Source organism: Gopherus flavomarginatus, chromosome 20, assembly GCF_025201925.1.
Source record: "Gopherus flavomarginatus isolate rGopFla2 chromosome 20, rGopFla2.mat.asm, whole genome shotgun sequence".
NCBI lineage: Eukaryota > Metazoa > Chordata > Testudines > Testudinidae > Gopherus > Gopherus flavomarginatus.
Window position 1 is genome coordinate 24,104,054 of NC_066636.1, and position 18,184 is coordinate 24,122,237.

Sequence of the window (18,184 nt, forward strand, 5' to 3'; positions counted from 1 at the left end):
TGCATCACGGGCTGGGGGCAGAGCCAGGGTCTCGGCCCATTGGCGCTCAGCTCCCCATGCTCTGCCCGTCTGTCCCCGACACCAGCCAGCCCCTCTGCGGCATCCTCCTCTGGCCCCTCCCAGCCCCTCGCATGGGGCTTACGGCTCTGCCCTCCCTGGCCTAGCCCCGTGCCCAGCCTCAGTGGGTCCAGCTCCTGGGGGCATGGGGCCGGCGCCCCCCAGGCCTCACTGCCAGCCCCAGGGCTTTGCCCATGAGCTGGGCCACTCCCCATGCTAACCCCCACCCCACATTGCAGCCTGTTCTGCAGGAATGGGGCTCAGGACAGCTGGACGGTGCCCCGGGGGGCAGAGCTGGCCCAGCCCGGTGCCCCCCGCAGCCTGTGCACCCAGGCAGGGGAGGACAAGCCAGTGGAGATGATGCACCTGGTCACCCAGGTGAGGACGTGGGGCCCAGCGTGGGGGGGGGGGCACAGTGCAGGGCCGCATCTCTGGGGCGGGGCAGGGCAGAGCTGTGCCAGCCGGCCCCAGCAGCGGCCAAGGCCCCAGGGAGGGGAGGGGCAGCGGTGACAGCAGGAGCAGAGGGGCTGGGCTGGGCCATGCCCCAGGCCCGGGCTCTGCTCTGGGAGAGCCCAGCGCAGGGGGTGGGCAAAGGTCCCCGGTGGAGAGGGCTGAGTGGCACCCGGGCACAGCATGACCCTGCCCCTCCTTCTTCCCACAGACCCTGCCGCGCCCAGATGTGCCCCCTGTCGAAGTCCCCATCGAGCGTTGCCCTCCCCCGCAGCCCCCTGGGTAGCACCAGCCGCCGGCCTGGGGGCCCAGCTGGGGGGGGGGTGAGGCTAGCCATACCTCAGCCCCCCATCCTCCCCAGCTGCAGGGACACCAGCCAGAACCTCCAAAGAATCTACCTCACCCCCCGGCCCAGGAGATCGATTTCTGATATCGTCACAGAGACACAAACCAAAGCTACCTCAGCCATGTCCTGCCTGCAGCATCCCCCAGACCCCCCCCCCCAGGCCAGCCCCTGCCAGCCTAGGCCCCCAGTGGGGGCCCTGGCACCAAACAGCCCCTTGGGGCAAAGTGAGAGGAAAGGGGGGGGTGAAAGGAGCCGTGCTGACGGGCAGGGGGCTGCAGCTTTACCCCCAGCCCAGTGCATTGCGGGGGGGGGGCTTAGTCATCTATCGTCCCCCCCGCTCCCCCACCCATGGCCCCTGATGTGGGGGCAGGAAAACGCCAGATCCCCCTCCGAAGCTGGGGGTTCAGCTCCCTCTGCAGCAGCAGAGCCAGTTTGTCACAATCCCCCCCCCTCCCCGCAGGTACTCGGGGCGGGGGAGAAATTGTCCCACCAGTCTCTCCCAGGTGCTACCTGCGCTGTGATGCCAAATATCCAGACCAGATGGGAACCAGGGGCTGGGCCTGGGGCCCGACCCATAGAGCGACCCCCCCCCCGGCAGGGGGCCAGGCCCCCCCCCTTCAAAACTCCCTTTGCTGCTTTGCCATTTTTGTCTCTAGCCAAATATTTTTAAAAAAAACAGAAGCTAAAATTCTGCCAAAGACGTGGAGCTTTAGGGAGCCGGCGCCCCCTTCCCCCCCCCCCCCCGGCACCAGGCCCAACATCTCTTTTGTCCCCCCCCAGCCCAGCACCTCGGGTCTGTCTTCCCAGCACAGGTGGCTCCGGTCCTGCTGCCCATGGGCACAGGCCACCCCAAGGCCAGGCACAGGGCAATGCCTGGGGGGGAGGAATATGCAGGCTTAGGGGGGTCCCCAGTGACCAGGCACATCCAACTGGGGGGCACAGACCCCCCCCCCCGAGGGGAACTAATGAGGCAGGAGCCCCAGCCCCTTAGCCAAACAATAATGTCTGTTTCCCCCCCCACGAGTGCTCCAGCGGGGGGGGGGGGCCTGGCACAGGCCCCTTGGTGCCAGACCCGCTTCCAGCCCTTTAAACATGGGACATGGTACAAAGCAGGGGGGCGGGAGGAGAAGAGATGTCCCCCTCCCCCACCTAGCAGCCAGGGACCAGGGCCACTTGGAAACACCCTTTGGGCCGACAGCCTGGGCCCATCCCCCAGTGCTTGGCCCCCAGTGCCGTCTGCCCTGGCCAGGCAGAGTCTGGCCCCGGTGCCACCAAGCGCCCGTGTGTGTGAGAACCATGCTACCAAATGTCTTGTGCGAGCGAGCGGGGTGGGGTGGGGTGGGGCTGGGCTGCCCCCCGCTCGGCCTGGAACCAAACGCTCCTTTGGGTAGATGGTGTAAGGCCCTAGGTGGCCAGTGCGGTAGCTGAGGAATGTAGATTTTGTTTTGTTAGATGGCAGCTCCATGGCCCCTGCCCCCGCTTATTCCCCCCCCAAGCTGGGCAAGACTCTGCCTCTGCCTTGCTGTGCCAGGGCTGCTGTTTGCAAAGGGCACCTGAATCCCACTGCCCTACAGACCCAGCGTTGTCCCCCCACCCCCAGCCAGTGGCAGACCCAGTGTTACCAAAGCAACTGCCCAGCCCCCCTGCCCAGCTCTGTCCAAAGCTGCCCCATGCCCCTTCCTCCCCTCCCCGCACCAGGGTCCACGTGGCACCAGCTCCCCCTCACCCCAAGGATCAATTGGTGCATTTTGCTTGTGCCATAACTAGGTGCCCTGTACTGTGGGGTGAGTCACTGGCAGGGGGCTGGCTCAAGCAGACCCTGCCCATGTGGGTCCCCCTTCCTTCAGCCAGAACAGGCTGGGCCTGAGTTGGGCAGGGTGAGCCCTGTCTGTGCTCGCCGGCTGCTGCTCCAGGCTCTGGCCCCTGCCAGGCTCCCAGGGAAAGGGAGCGTGTTTGCCCCCGTCTGCCAGGGCTTAAATGCCAAAGATTCCCCTGTCCTGGGTGCCCAGCCATGGGCCTGCTCAAAGCTCCAGGCCTTCCCCACGCAGCCCGGGTGCCCGTGGAGCTGCCCTGCACTGCCACAGTGGGCTCCAGCCAGGAAGCCCCACTTGAGGGGCTCTGCAATGGGCTAGGCACCGTGATCCCTCCTGGCCTTGAAATCCCTCTTCCAGCCCCTGCCACCCCAGGAGCAGGACTGGGCCCCTGGGCAGGGGGTGGGGGAAGAGGCTCTGCAATGGGGTGACCCAATTTCAAGCCCCCCGCCTCCATGGAGCTGCTGTCCCTAGGTGTCGAGATGCAAACGCTAGAACCAATGGCAGATTCTGTGCGCGGGGCCTGTCTGTGGAACAGGCCAGGACGGACCCGCGCCTGAAGCTTTAATGGGCCAGACAGCACCGAGCAGCTGGCCCGGAGCCGCTAACGCCCAGCCAAGGAGCAGAGCCCGGCCCATGGGGAACAGGAACCGGACCAGAGCTGAGCAGGGACCTGGGAGCTCCCTCTGCCCGAGGCTGGAGACAGGAGCAGGACCTGGCCCCTCTCCCCACACGCTGCAGCCAAGGGTTTGAAACGCGCAGCTGCTGCCCCTGGGGCAGGGCTGGGGGGGCTGCTGAGGCTCTAGGCAATGGGGTTGGAGGAGCCCTGCATGGCACAGCCCCTGGGGGGACAGCCCCAGCTTGGGCTTAGATTCATCTTAGCTTGAGCCCCTTAACTCCACCCCCTTCCTGCCTTCACAGGCTCCAGCCTCTGCCCCCACCTCCCCTCTAGCACCCCCCCACAGCTGCATTTAACAGCCCAGAGCTCTGCCCCAGGGAGCAGCGGGGCCTGGGCAGCAGCTGGGCGTTCAGCCACGGGAGCCGGAGCGCAGGGCCTGGGCATCGTTCCTGCCTGTGTTAAAAATAAATAAAATGGAGAACGAAGCCTGGCAGCATGTGGTGTCCTTGGGGGTGAGCTGGGGGGCTGCAGGGGGTGGGCCAGGCATCCTTCCCAGGGCCCGGCTAGTGACAGAGCAGTTCCCTGCCCTGGGCCCGGGGGAGACAAATGGGGCCTGAGCTCCCATCACAGGTCCCCCAGTCCCGCTGGAGGCCACCATGCAAACAAGGCCCATAGCCTGAGCACAAGGGGTGGGGGCAGGGCTGGCCTCCTAGCCCACCCCTCCCTCAGGGGCAAGGGGGGTACAGCCCCACTCAGCTGCTAGCAGAAGCAGCCCCTGGCTTCCTGCTCAGGGCAGCAGAGGGAAGCCCAGGCCCCTCCCTGCCAGTAAGTCAGGCACCTGCTGAAAGGCTAACAGCAAAATCCAGAGCTCCCCCCCAGCCCCCAATTCCCCAGAGGGGAGGGGGCCGAGCCAGAGCCAATCTTCCCCAGGGCAGGACAGGCACCCCTCTGGAAGGGCTGTGCTGCCTGCACGCAAGGCCAGGAACTGGGTTCTCACCTGCAGTCCCCTCGCCCCAGGGAAGGGGCAGGAACACACAAGGGGAACTAGGCCCCAGGCCTGTGACTTGGCAGAGGAAGCCCAGGCACCTCAGGCCCCAGCTGCAGCAGGTGCTGGAACTTGCTCAGCTGATGTCCTGGGCATGGACGCCTGCCTGCTGGGAGTCCATCTTTCTGCTGCAGTGCAGGGAGGGGGCTGGCCCTGAGCCAGAGCTAGCCAGCCCCCTGTCCTCTCACCACCTCACGCAGGAGTACACATGGGGCAGAAAGGATCGGGCCTTCCCTCCCTCCTGCCATTTCCCACGAGCTGGGGGCTTGGAGCCCAGCAGAGTTATGGAAGGCCAGCCCCCAGGGCAGGCTGGGCACATAAGAACAGCGCTACTGGGTCAGACTAAGGGTACATCTAGCCCAGGGTCCTGTCTGCCGACAGCAGCCAGTGCTAGGTGCCCCGGAGGGAATGAACAGAACAGGGAATCATCAAGTGATCAACCCCTGTTGCCCATTCCCAGCTGCTGGCAAACAGAGACTAGGGACTCTATTCCTGCCCATCACTGATGATGCGTTGGAGAGGTTTGAGCGGGTAGCTGCTGTGGTGCGGGGTGCAGTTACTGGTGAGAATATGCTTCAGGTTGGCGGGTTGTCTGTGGGCGAGGACTGGCCTGCCTCCCAAGGCCTGTGAAAGTGAGGGACTGTCGTCGGGGATGGGTTGTAGATCACTGATGATGCGCTGGAGAGGTTTGAGCTGGAGACTATGTATGGTACCAGCTCAAACCTCTACAACGCATCATCAGTGATCTACAACCCATCCTGGATAAATTGACACAAGTCAGATATTAGGAATGGCAATATACAAAAACCTGTAGGAGAGCACTTCAACCTTCCTGGCCACACTATAGCAGACCTTAAGGTGGCCATCCTGCAGCAAAAAAACTTCAGGACCAGACTTCAAAGAGAAACTGCTGAGCTTCAGTTCATCTGCAAATTTGACACCATCAGCTCAGGATTAAACAAAGACTGTGAATGGCTTACCAACTACAGAACCAGTTTCACTTCCCTTGGTGTTCACACCTCAACTGCTAGAACAAGGCCTCATCCTCCCTGACTGAACTAACCTCATTATATATATGCAAGCAAGCTAGAGATATATATATAAACACACCTGCCCCTGGAAATTTCCACTACATGCATCTGACAAAGTGGGTATTCACCCATGACAACTCATGCTCCAATACATTTGTTAGTCTTTGCCGCTGAAAATCTAAGTGCACTATATCCACTGGATCTCCTTGGTCCACATGCTTCTTGATCCCCTCAAAGAATTCTAGTAGACTGGAGATGCATGATTTCCCTTTACAAAAACCATGTTGACTCTTTGTCAACAAATTAGGTTCATCTATATGTCTGACAATATTGTTCTTTGTTATAGTTTCAACGAGTTTGCCCGGTACTGAAGTTAAGCTTACAGGCCTGTAATTGCCAGGATCATCTCTGGAGCCCTTTTTAAACATTGGCATCACATTAGCTCTCCTCCAGTCGTCTGGTACTGAAGCTGATTTAAATGATAGGTTACAGACTAGTTAGTAGTTCTGCAATTTCACACTTGAGATCCTCCAGAACTCCTGGGTGAATCCCATCTGTCCTGGTGACTTATTACTGTTTAGTTTATCAATTTGTTCCAAAACCTCCTGTAATGACACCTCAATCCGGGACAGTTCCTAAGATTTGTCACCTAAAAAGAACAGCTCAGGTTTGCGAATCTTCCTCACATCCTCAGCCATGAAAATCAACGCAAAGAATTCATTTAGTTTCTCTGCAATGGCCTTATCGTCCTTGCGTGCTCCTTTTGCACCTCGATCGTCCAGTGGCCCCACTGGTTATATAGCAGGCTTCCTGCTTCTGATGTACTTAAAAAAAAATGTTTGCTATTACTTTTTGAGTCTTTGGCTAACTGTTCCTCAAATTCTCTTCTTGGCCTTCCTAATTATATTTTTACACTTCATTTGCCAGTGTTTATGCTCCTTTCTATTTTCCCCACTAGGATTTAACTTCCACTTTTTAAAGGATGCCTTTTTGCCTCTCACTGCTTCTTAAACTGTGTTGTTTAGCGACAGTGGCTCTTTTTTGGTTCTCTGTTTTTAATGTAGGATACACATTTAAGTTGAGCCTCAATTACTGGGTCTTTAAAAAGTGTCCATGCAGCTTGCAGAGATTCCATTTTTGGCACTGTGCCCTTTATTTTCTGTTTAACTAATTTCCTCATTTGTGTGTCATTCCCGCATCAGAAATAAAATGCTACAGTGTTGGGCCACTGTGGTGTTTTTCCTGCCATGGGGATATTAAATTTGGTCACTTACCAAACGGTCCAACTATATTCACCTCTTGGACCAGATCCTGTTCTCCACTTGGGACTAAATCAAGAATTGCCTCTCCCCTTGTGGGTTCCAGAACCATCTGCTCCAAGAAGCACTCATTTAAGGTGTCAAAAAACTCCCTCTGGATCCTGTCCTGAGGTGACATGTATGCCCCAGTCAAGAGGGGAATAACTGAAATCCCGCTTTAGTATTATTGAGTTTTTTATTTTAATAGCCTCTCGTGTCCCTGAGCATTTCACCGCCCTGGTCAGGTGGTCAGTAATATAGCCCTACTGCAGAAAGGGAGAAAAACACCCACTTGCGATCAGGGCAGAGCTGACGAATTCTTCCACAGTTTGAAATCGTCCAAGTGTTTTGTTGCAGTGCATTTGAGCAGCAGCACACAGGAGGGGAACATCCCTTCCTGTCACCCTCGCAGCTACGGGGAGTAAAGACAAAGGGTTAAAGCCAAAATGTTCCAATTCAGCCCAACCCAACTTCTGCAGCCCCGCGGTGCTGGATGATTGGCCAGGGCTGACGGGACAGGGCTCCTTCAGTGCAGGTCTTACCCAGCACAAGCCTGGTCCGGCTGGGAGCGAGCCGTGCCAGGTGCTGGCTGCAGGTCTCTCCTTAGCACTGCGGCACAATGCAGCTGTAAACGAAGACAGATGCAGGTGTCTGCATGGGAAGCGGAGTAGCAGAGGGTGCAGGATCCAGGCACCTGGCTCAGCTGTTTGTGCCCATTTCGCCCCAGCGGAAACCTCGTGGTAGGTTTAACCTTACAGTGACGCGAGGGGCAGGGCTGGCCCAGGAGTTATAGCCAACAGCCAGGCAGCAGCGAGGGCAGGGCCACGTGGCCATTCCTGCGCTCTTCACTGACACCTCCATTTTGGTGCCCTTCTCCCCGAGGCTCCTGGGGGCAGCCCCATCTGAAAGCTTTGTGGTTCAGTGGTCGGCTCGAGGCCCCTCTCAGGCAGGAAGGTAAGGAAAGATGTTCAGATGTGTCCAGGAGGCTCCCCCAGGAGCCTGGCTCACAACACTGGAGACTATGCTCTTGGCCTGAGGAGGGGGCGGGGGGGAGGGTCATTTGGTGCAACCTGAAAAGGCTTTTCCATCTCTCCTGCTGTTTCCATGAGGCACATCACTAGCCTCTGGAACTCACTGCAACATGCTGTCATTGAGATCAGCTGTTAAAAAAGGCATAAAGGGAATCACCCAGCGAGAAGAATATCCAGTTAGAACAGCAACAAGGATCCAAATGTTCCCTCTTCAGGACATGAGCCAATCCCCAAGTGCAGTGCAAAGCAGACACTTCCAGGGAAAGGCAGGCAGGGGAATTGCTGCCTGGCAGGAAATTGCAAGATTTTGAAACATGGTTTAATCCCACATGGGGATGAAGAGTCAAAATCTCAGAATTTTGGCAGAACCCCCCTGCCCCCCCCCCAAAACTATTTTATTTCTAGAAACAGATAGTTCTGTAATTTCTCTCTAAACCTGATCAATGTGTTTCATGGGACTAGATTTGACTCAGCGTTTTCTGAAGGAAAAACAATTCCTGTGGAAATGTTTCTGCCAACTAGAGGGGCAGTGACACATTCTGGGGGGCTCTGCTGCCAGGTGAGAGCTGATCTCCCTGGCCTTCTCTGGGGCACCACCCCACCCCAAATGCAACGCACCAGCCTCATAAAAAGTTATAAATCATTCCTTTCTTTATTAAACATAGCTTGCAAGTGATAAATATTACAAAGTTTTTTTAATCCTTTCTCCAAAAATTAGCTTATTTTTAACCAGTCACTGCATAATCGCTTGGCAGTATTTAAACAGCTTTTGTTTTTTAAACCAGATTTCAAAACACAATGCAAAAGAAACTTAAAATTGTGCAAAAGGCCTGGTTTCCCCCCCACCTCTCGGTTAGCTAGGCTGCAGGTGTGAGGCTGGGACCCCTTCGCTTTGCCATGCTGTACCCCTTGCTATCCACCCCGACTTCTCCCTCCCCTCCGAGCTCGAAGGGCATCCCTCAGTGCGGATATGCAGTCAGGACCAGGGCAGAGCACGGCACCAGTGCCTTTGGGGGAAGGAGGCCTCTGCTGAGAAGTCAGATCCAGCAGCACCCGTCCAGGGACGTTGGGCACTCAAGCCGGTGATTCCAGGCCCTGAGCAGCCAGACTGGAAGCAGCTACGGAGAGGAGTTTGTGGAAGTGGGGAGCGATTTTGCGTGCCCAGTCTGAGATGCCTTAAAGGGATCTAGCCTTCCAGGAAGGGCTGCCCGAAAAGCCAGGCCCCTTTGCAAGGCTCCAGTTGGGCCTCTACCATCACCTGTGAAGATCTGGGCTACACTTGGTGGCAGGAAGGGATGTGACAACACCTGGGCCAACCCTGGGAAGATCTGCTGAGAGGCGCGACGGTTCCTGCTCTGAAGTGCTATGCTAAGGGGAGCCTCTTGCTCCCACTCCTGAGTAAAGCTTTACCTTTCCTTCGCTCCACTCTGTCACAGCTAGCCACAGCTTGGTGGAGCAAGCTGGATTCCAGCCTGGCTGGAGAACTCAACCTCCTGCTCAGTTTCAGCCATGCCAACTGGGCACAGATACAGTGAGAACACGCTGGAGGAGGAGGGCAACGACTGGCTCCCAGCTCCCAAACAAGTTTAGCAAGAGTCGCTGATCTGGAGTCTTTCCAGAGCAGAGCTGCACGTGCTGGTGACAGAGTGCAAACAGCTGCTGCAAACAGAAGTCTGCAAAATGCACTGGAATTGTCTCTGTCCTCTCCAAAGCCTCCTGGTGCAGCCCTATGCCCAGCCTGTCCCTACCACAGCACCCCAAGGGAATGGGGTCCGCCCTGGAGCTGCTTAGCCCGTTTCTGAGCCAACCAGTCCCTCCGTCAGTGCAGCCTCTTTGCCATGTAACAGCTGGAGGGGCTGGGGGTGCTCGTGGGAGGGAAAGCATGGAAGTGAGACACACACACACGCTTCTCCACCCCACTCAGTCCAGTGCATTTCAGTCCCCTCCCGTCATGCACAGACGGCTGGGGCAGCCTTTGCTGCTGGTACCAGGAGCTCAGCCTGAAGGGGATCAGTCTCTGGATGTTCTGGTGCCGCTGATCTCTGCTCCAGCTGCCAACACCAGGATGCTTGCAGGGAAGCGGGTGGGTGCATGTGGTGACATGGAAGGCTTCAGAGGAACCAGAAACTGGCAGGCAGGGGTGAGGGGGACTGGAGAGAACAAGCCATTACCCAGCCCTGGGGAGCAGAGATCCCACACAATGGGCCCCCCTGCAGGCTCCCCTTCGTCCAGGCTGAGGGGAACGCTAGGGCAGCCCTAGCATGATGCTGCTCACCCCACTCGGGTTTGAGAACAGGTGCAAATGCTGAGAGGGTTTTTCCAGCAGGTCAAAGGGTGGGCAAGCAGGTTCTGAGCCTGGGCTGGTCAGAGCAGGACCCGCCAGGCTGCGTCCACAGGAAGGAACCCAGCTGGGGCGAAGGGGGTCTCCAGGTGGGATCAGTTGCAGGGAGCATAGGTGCTGGCTGGCTTAGACTCGGGTGCCACTGGAGGAGGTGGTGACAAGAAGCCAGGGCTCCAAAGGACTCCGGATCTCGCAGGTGCACACAGGGAGTCTGGCCAGGCATTGGTAAGACACTCAGAACCCAGTGCCAGCACCTTTATGTCAGATCAACAACTGCTTCCGCTGCCCCTCCACGGGAGGGGCCAACGGCCACAGGAATCCTGGGGCAGCCGTGCTGAGAGCAGCCAGTCAGCGCACTGGAGACCACTCATCTCAAGCTCTCTGGATTGCCATAGCTGCTGGAAACAGATGTTCCCCCCATTCCCAGCAGCTGGGCTGAGAAGCTCTGTACCATTTCATCCTGGGTCCCTACCTGTTTTGGACTCTGCTCAGCGCCTGCACGGCCTCTGGCTGGCAGAACATGAAGGACGCCGCACACCGCAGGTTGTCATAGATGTATATTGTATATATGCCAACGCAATAATAAAAACAGTGCAAATACAATTACAGTTCATAATACTTGTCCCCACCCCGGTCCCACTCCCCAAGATCCGGATGCTCCCCACGGGAATGCACCACCACTGCTGGTTAGAGAGACATCATGAGCTGTAAACCTAACGCTGGGGGAAGAAACTTCCTGCCTCCACTGCACTGGGGGTGCTGGTAACTTGTAGGGTCCTTCTTTGTGTGTGTGAAAGGCACAGATTTGGGAGGTGGCGATTGCCACCAGTGCATTTCTGCAGGCTGGCAGTTCCCGCCCGGACAAGAGCGCCAGCCCCTGGGATCTTCGCCCTCTGCAGCTGTCTGACTCTGCTCCCCTACCCCACCCGCCGGAAACCACCCCTTTTGCACGTTTCAGGTCATACACAAAAGGTCACACTACAAAAGGACGTAACAACTTTCACAATATCCATGGCGAGGCTGTTTTTTTTTTGTTTTGTTTTGTTTTCTACACAATGTACAATTGTTTTTAATGTGTCAAGAAATAGCTTATATACACGAATGAGTCCTTGTTATAACATTTCGGCAGCAATATCATAAGCTAATTAAGATCTTGTTGGGGTGGGTGAACGGAGATGGGTGAGGGTTAGAGAAGAAAGGGGGAGGGATGGGTTATGCCTTTGGAGGAACAAAAAATAAAACCCCACTAAGCGTTCACAAGCAGCTCTACATCTAGCTGTAAAAGAAAAGCTAACCGAAGCGGGGAAAAAAATCCCTATTTCTGTATCTAAAAAAAGAGACAATTTTCTACCGTACATCACATCCATAAAGGGGGAGGGGCACTTTACCAGGGATTGGGGGTGGTCGCGCGCTGTGGTCAAGACAAAAAAATTAAAACCTGTGCAGATCACAGACGAAGCAAGCATCTTAATTCCCCTTAGACACAGAGATCAGTAGGCAGAGTGAGGTGGGAGGGGTGGGGTGTCAAATACTGCAATGAACCAAACTGCTGGCTGTAGTCGGACAGTCCACCATCCCCAGCGGCAGTGCAGGGTCTAGGCACCAGAAACTCCCTGGGGATTTAACCCGACGAAGCTGGGGAGATTCCCCAGTGGAGGGCGTAAGGTGCCCAGGGCAGCAGGAGGAGTGAAGGATGGGCACTGATGACTGGGGGATGAAAACACGAAGCAGCTGCCGTTCTTGGTGCTCCCAGGTTTACCAACACGACTTGACGCCTGCTGACTGCTGTGCAGTGAACCCAGCCCAGGGCCCAAAGGGAACATTTGCTCTGTGCTTTCTAACTCAGGGTACCCCTCTGCGAAGTGTGGGAAGAACCTGCTGTTGCAGGAAGTGTTTACAGAACCAAGGAACAAAACCCGGAGACGAGGTTCAGCCCCCCAAGCCTGCTGGAGATGAGAATTTCTGTTTCACGTGAACAGCTGGGGCTGCACACAGGGAGAGAGCCCCTTAGCACCACAGAACACATCGGTGTGTGGACACACACTTCCAGGACAAGCGTCAGGGGAGAGGGGGGATTCATGAGTGATTTTACGATTCAGCAACTGATCAGCAGGAGTGTGGGACCACGGAGAGGGGGGAAAACAGCTGCGGGCCAAGTAATACGACTGGCTCCGATCGCTGGCTGGGTCTTGAGAACAGCTCTCTGATGACATCTGCCAAAGGGAAGGAGCAATTCAAGGCTACAGCCGGCAACAGATGGGCCAGCAGGGTCTGAGCAGGCCCCACCTATCCCAATAAAGCCACTGTGCACCTCCAGCACTCGATGGACACCCGGCAGCCCACACAACACCCCTGTGAGGCAAGGAAGCATCACCTCCAATCTACAGCTGGGGAAAGAGAAAGGTGAAGTGACTTACCCAAGCCCACAGACCTGGGAGTAGAACTGGGGAGTTCCTGGCTCCCGGACCCATGCTCGGACCACGCTGCCTGCCACAGACGCAGGTCAGCCTTCACTGCACTGGGTCAGACAGGGTGATCTGCGAGGCCTGGGCTGCAGGATGGAAATAAATCTATAAGCAAGCGACAGGGAATTTTCCTTTCACCAACCACTGCAATAATCCAGCTGGGGGACCCTGAGCCCCTTCCCAAGAAATTTCACTTAGCATCATTACTGTTAACTTGCTCTGACAATTAACTAGCACACCAGGCCCCAGCCACAGGGACTCTTAAGTATTGCACATTTTTAATTTTCATCTCAACCAATCTGCTTGGGCCACTTCGTACCTCTCGGTAACACCCACTAGGGGAGATGGGGGCAGGGGACAGCAGGATAAAGCGAGCTCCATGTCCAGAGGGGGGCACAAAGAACGGGTTGATCATTTCTCGGGTTTATCAAAGTGCTTCCCGCTAAGCACAGCAGGTTGATACGGAAAATCAACATCCCAGGGCCGTGCCAGCTACAACAGCGAACCACAAAACAAAAGAAAAAGAAAAAAGCCGCTGCGCATTCCACTAGGTTCCAAAAAATCCCTTCGCCTCTGGGGGTCCCGGCCACACATCCACACCCCTCGGGTATTGTTAAGTGCTCACTGGATCGAGGGAGTGGGGGGCACTGAAGCAGAGACAGGGGAAGGGCCTGTTGTACCAGCACGTGCCCCCCCACCTTGAGATGATGGGGTGAGGGAGAGGAGAAGTCTGCACAGGAATGGGAGCAGGTAGGGTGGGCCTAGTTCTTGCACTGATACAGACCCTCCTCGCCAAAGACACGGGTAGGTGTGCAGTGCCTCTTGGGGAGAAATCCTGTTGGCTTTCAAGGGAAAGGCATCAGACCTCCTTCCTCAGTCACTCGGCAGCTCTCCGTTCAGACTATGGCATTTCAGGTATTGCAGCCACAGCTACCAAGCAGGGACAGTGGCGACGCAGCACAGGGACATGCTGGAGAGAAGGGTGCCTCTTCCCAAACAGCAGGTACTGCTGGGCACCCCAACAATGAAACTCCATGTGAGTGGCGACTTAGCACTTCATTGCACAATTAATGTTCCATCAGGAAACGCCTTCCAAGGAGGGCAGGGTTCCCCCTCAGAAGCAGCAAATCAAGCATATTTGCTTGGTTTTGTAACAGTTTGGCCAAGGAGGTTCCCCCCCTGCATTTACATAATTCAATGAACAGTAAGTGGGAAGGCTCCGCACCAGGGTCCTGCTCCCCAGAGGGCAGTTCTGCTGGGCCTCTTTCCAGGGTACCGGCGAGGAGCTGGTGCCCGCTGCTGCCAGGAGATGGTTCTGCTCTTTCCGGGTTCAGGTGCGGGCCCTCTGGGCGCGAGGGTAAGTGCAAATAGAGGGATCTGCGGAAGAGGACTCAGCTTGCTCTTGCTTTGGGTTTGCTAACTCATCCAATCCAATCATGCGCCCTGCAATGCTTCCTGCTCGGCCGCTGGGACGCGTACAGCTTCCTGGGGTCACGAACAGGGAGAGCACAACGGCAGGGGGATTAAAAAGGCTTGAGGCCCCTGTGCCCTTTGGCAGTTCATCACAGTCCCTCAGAGAACTTCAGCTCCTACACAGGGAGCATGAGAATTACTGGGAGACAGAAACACACACACTAGGCAGCATCACGGGGCCGCTCCTGGGCACATGCCCCAGCCATTCCCACTGCACTGCATTATGGGGTCTGGTAGTACAACTGACGGGATTCCCTGGCACAACTCACCATCCCTGCCATCCCTTGCACTGCACTGTCAAGCACAGAGATCTGCATCCAGCCACACGGGCTGCAAGTGGCAAGTGCACTGCACTGGAACATAGCTCCTTCACACCCTACGTTGCTTCCTCCAGGGAGACATCATGCTCCATTAACATCTACATGTGGCCAAGCTGTTACGGACCAACCCCTCAGCAAGATTCAGTTGGATGCATCCACAGAACCTCTGTCCCTTACCTCTTTTGGTGAGCAACTCAAAGAACGCAAGTCCTAATTCACCCTACTAAGTGCATAGAACAGCTGTCCAAACACCAGCACACTGCCACCTCTCCCCCCTCCTCCCCTCGAGTCAGCACTGACCACCCTTTACAGATGGTCACTTGGAGTAGAGCAGATGCTCTTTAAAAAAAATCTCTGGAAAGGAAAAAAGTTTAACCCTCCATTTAGCAGAGGGAAAAAAAAACAATTAAAAATTCTATGCTTTGTCATTACAAAAAAAATAGCATCAAACGAGCATGAACACACGTCTAGTGCTGATTTCAAGCAGACAATTGTCCTGACCTTGGGCAAGGGGAATGACCTCACTGCTATAGAAAACCAAAGAGAAGAGTTAGGTTGGGAAAGGACAGGTCGCTGAAGTTTTGAAATGTTTTTTTTGTCTTTTTCCCGTGTATGGTAGGCACCAGTACAGGCACTGCATGCGACAGAAGTGGGGAGGGAGGGGAAGGGTCAATAGGCGTTATTTCTGTCCGCTGATGGACTGCGATATAGACCGTGGTGGGATCATATCTAAAAGGTATTCCCGCTGCCGGTCTGCCAAGCTCGATGCTTTGTGGCCTCCGATCCCAGCATTCAGGTATGCAATGTTAACACCTAGAGGGGAGAGAAAAGCAAGTGGACAATTACTCCTGTAACAAAGTGACACACCCAAACCCACCCTGCCCCACAGAGCGCAGAGGGGGCTAGCTTAACAGAACTCCCTGTAAGAGAAGACTCCACCCCCTATCCCTGCAGCACAGGTCTGTCCCCTACACGAGCCAGCATCCTGTTAAGCCACGAGGTTTCCATGCTGTCCTTCGGGAGCATGCACCAAGTCAGGAGCAAGTGTGTGCCGGGAATAAATTAAGGTTCTACAAGGTCTCTATTGTCCTTGACTGATATCATTACGCTCAACAGTAATTAGTACAACTGACCCCTATTTATTTTAAAGGCTATTTGGTTACAGAATCAATGAAAACACAGGCCCAGCCTTATAATACAAAGCCACTGTCCCAGAAGGACACACGAGCTGTGATCAGCTCTCTTGTGTGTCAGAGCACTGAGCAGCCAGCCAGGCAATATCAGCACTTGTGCAGGGTCTCCAACTTCCATGCACTTGACAGACATTAACCTGTCCTCCCAGTGACCCTCAGGTCAGGAGGATTATCAGTTTTAGAGATGGAGAAACTAGAAGTGCCCCGGAGCAGGTCCCCCTCAGCACAGAGAGTTCCTGCACTCAGGCCACTGGTCACGCTCCGAGGAGCGGACTTCCAGCCATCAACAACATGGTTAAGATTCTTAGTCTAGTCTGCAGCCCAGCCTCCCTTCCCATTCCGCAGGCCAACGCTTGACATTACCTGGCATACCAAGGAGACCACCCGCAACAGACAGCTGGGGCGCCTGTGCGAAGTTGGACAGCATCGAGCGGGCAGAGGTGGGGATGCCACGCTGCAGAGTGCTCTGGGGCTGTGGAGCCTGTGGGCAGAAAGAACGAACAAGTGGAAAGTGAGCAGTACACAAGCACTCCACCTCTTCCAGGAGCAGCACCAGTGAAAGAGCAAGGGCCATGCAGGGCTCTGGTCATAATCCACACCCACTAACAGATCCTGACCCAAAACCCAGCTCCAGCCTGGGCATGTCAGGCAGCTTTGGTTTCACTAGGCAGGGACAGGTGACCTATTCAGAGCTCCCATCTCTGTTGGAAAAAAAAAGGCAGAAAGGTCCCAGACCAGTGTCAGAGCAAAACAATGACCAACCTTGACAGGTCATTGACCGTCTGGCAGCGGGTGCAGGTGGGAACAGCAAGTGAGCAGCAGCCAGAGACAAGGGACTGCTCTCTGCCTTCGTCCCTGTCTTGAAAACCCAACATTTGCCAATGACTGATTCCAGGCCTCAGGCAGCCTTACCAGGCTGGGAGCTCACTCCGTTGCCGGCTCCCTCTGCTGGCTGATCTGGGACTGACAAGGGGGTTTACGCCTTCCGGGCACTTGGCACGGAGGTGCCAGGGGAGCACCGCAGGGCAGGCAGCAGAGGGAGAACAAGCAGCTCAGAAAGCTGTCCCCATCACCTCTGCTTGTAGACCCGGTGCCACCCAGACCCAGGATCACTGCAGTGCCTCCGACTACTGCAGCGTGTGGACGGGGGAAGAATTACAAAGGGATGGTGATACTGAGAGGGAAAGGGCTCACAAAGTACCAGGGATGGATGGGAAATGGCCCCCAGCATTACAAAGAGCTGTTTGGAGGCGACAGGATAAGTCTCTCAAGGCTGGTCTGACACAGCAGAGCAGAAACTCAGCGCCCCAGCTGCATGGGCACTGGCTCTGGCCCTCAGGACGATGCATTCCACCAACTGAAAAGGCCAACCCCTTCCCGCTGTGGCCCCCCAGAGGCTGGCGGGCTGCTGTCACACACAGCTGGAGCTGCTCACCTGGCGGAGTGTGTGATGCCTCATGATGGTCTCCTGTTTGCTGACACTGGACACGGCAGGAGCTGCAGTGGGAGATAAGGCTGCCTGCTGCTGTAGCCTCTGCTCAATTTCCTGCAGGAAGCAGAGGCATTTTAGAGCAACACACAAGGGGTAAATTTAGGAGCATTTACCCCACTGGCGATTTTCGGTGATATGCAGGAACAATCCCTTCTCTGGGGCGCTTATGGGCAGCAAGGTCAGTGTACAGCAGAGAGAGTCCCAATTAAATCTGCTGCCTATGCTGGGGGGCCAGGGAGGCAGGGGTAGAAAAAATGCCAGGGAAAGCCAGCCTTGGGATCCTTCTGCCCTCAGAGCAAGAGGAGCGCAAGCTGCACGTGATCTGGTTACTGAGCAGCCCTCACTGACTCTCCCCTTCCTCCCAGTGCTCCCAACACCCCTCTGCTTGAACTGTTGCCCAGGGTCTGATGTTTGCTGGAGATTGTAAACTGTCCATCTAGGTCTGGAAAACGCCTTGTGCACCAACAGCGATACACAAGGCCAGCTAATCAGCTCTACCCAGAGCAAAGGGTGTCCCAATTTAGTCTGGGGTGTGGATTGCCAGACCGGTGAGAGCTGACCAGACTGGCACTAGAGAGAGGATCCTAACCTACACCCCCCAGTTCTGGACCAGGACAAACAGGGGCTAGCTGGAGTCCTTGCAAAGGAGGTGGCTTGCAAGGGCCAGGTGGGGAGAGCAGCAGCGTCAGGAGATGCTCCCAGTATTCCCACCCCACACAGGCTGAGTCACAGATAAACCATCCCGGTGGATCTTGGCAGCCCTGAGGATGTGGGGGTCAATGCTGCCCACTGGAGACCCACTGGACTTTACCGGAGCTTTTCAAAGTGTGTCCAGTGGCCACTGGTCTCCACAGGGAGCTAGGCAGCTCCTGCCCTCAGGGGGAGCTTTTCAAAGGCACAGAGTGACTGAATGCTGCAGCTCAGGAGTAGCTGGCCATTGGTCCCTCGCTGAATTACACATTCCCCAGCCCGCAAGCCGGGCCACAGGCCGCTTCCTGCATGGACCTCAGTTGGCTGAAGTCTGTTCACCTGACCCAAGTGATAAGGGAGGGAGGAGAACCCAGTTAGAGTCTCTCTGACATCAGTGCAGCTTCTCCCCCTGCCCTTGTTCTCAGCTCCTGCTGCTAAGCTCTAACCCCCACACTATGGTCACCATCCATCCGAAAAGGGAGTCGGCAGGACTTCGTTCAGAGCCGCCCTGCACGGCTCCCC

At 56.0% G+C, this 18,184-nt stretch overlaps 1 protein-coding gene across 5 annotated transcripts in view; it reads right to left on the reverse strand.

The window, feature by feature from the left end:
* Nucleotides 1-10,568: 10,568 nt before the first annotated feature.
* GATAD2B (GATA zinc finger domain containing 2B) overlaps nucleotides 10,569-18,184 on the reverse strand; it is a 79,857-nt gene continuing 72,241 nt past the window's right edge. For 3 of the 5 annotated variants that reach the window (XM_050930871.1, XM_050930869.1, XM_050930868.1), the window contains exons 9-11: nucleotides 16,916-17,026; nucleotides 15,844-15,961; nucleotides 10,569-15,100 (exon numbers count right to left, since the gene is read on the reverse strand). In XM_050930871.1, the coding sequence (XP_050786828.1) occupies nucleotides 14,967-15,100; nucleotides 15,844-15,961; nucleotides 16,916-17,026 (363 nt within the window). In that variant the 3' untranslated portion in view covers nucleotides 10,569-14,966. Of the gene's footprint in view, nucleotides 15,101-15,843; nucleotides 15,962-16,915; nucleotides 17,027-17,783; nucleotides 18,002-18,184 lie in introns of those variants that run through there. The other 2 variants (XR_007770615.1, XM_050930872.1) reach the window with 2 other exon arrangements.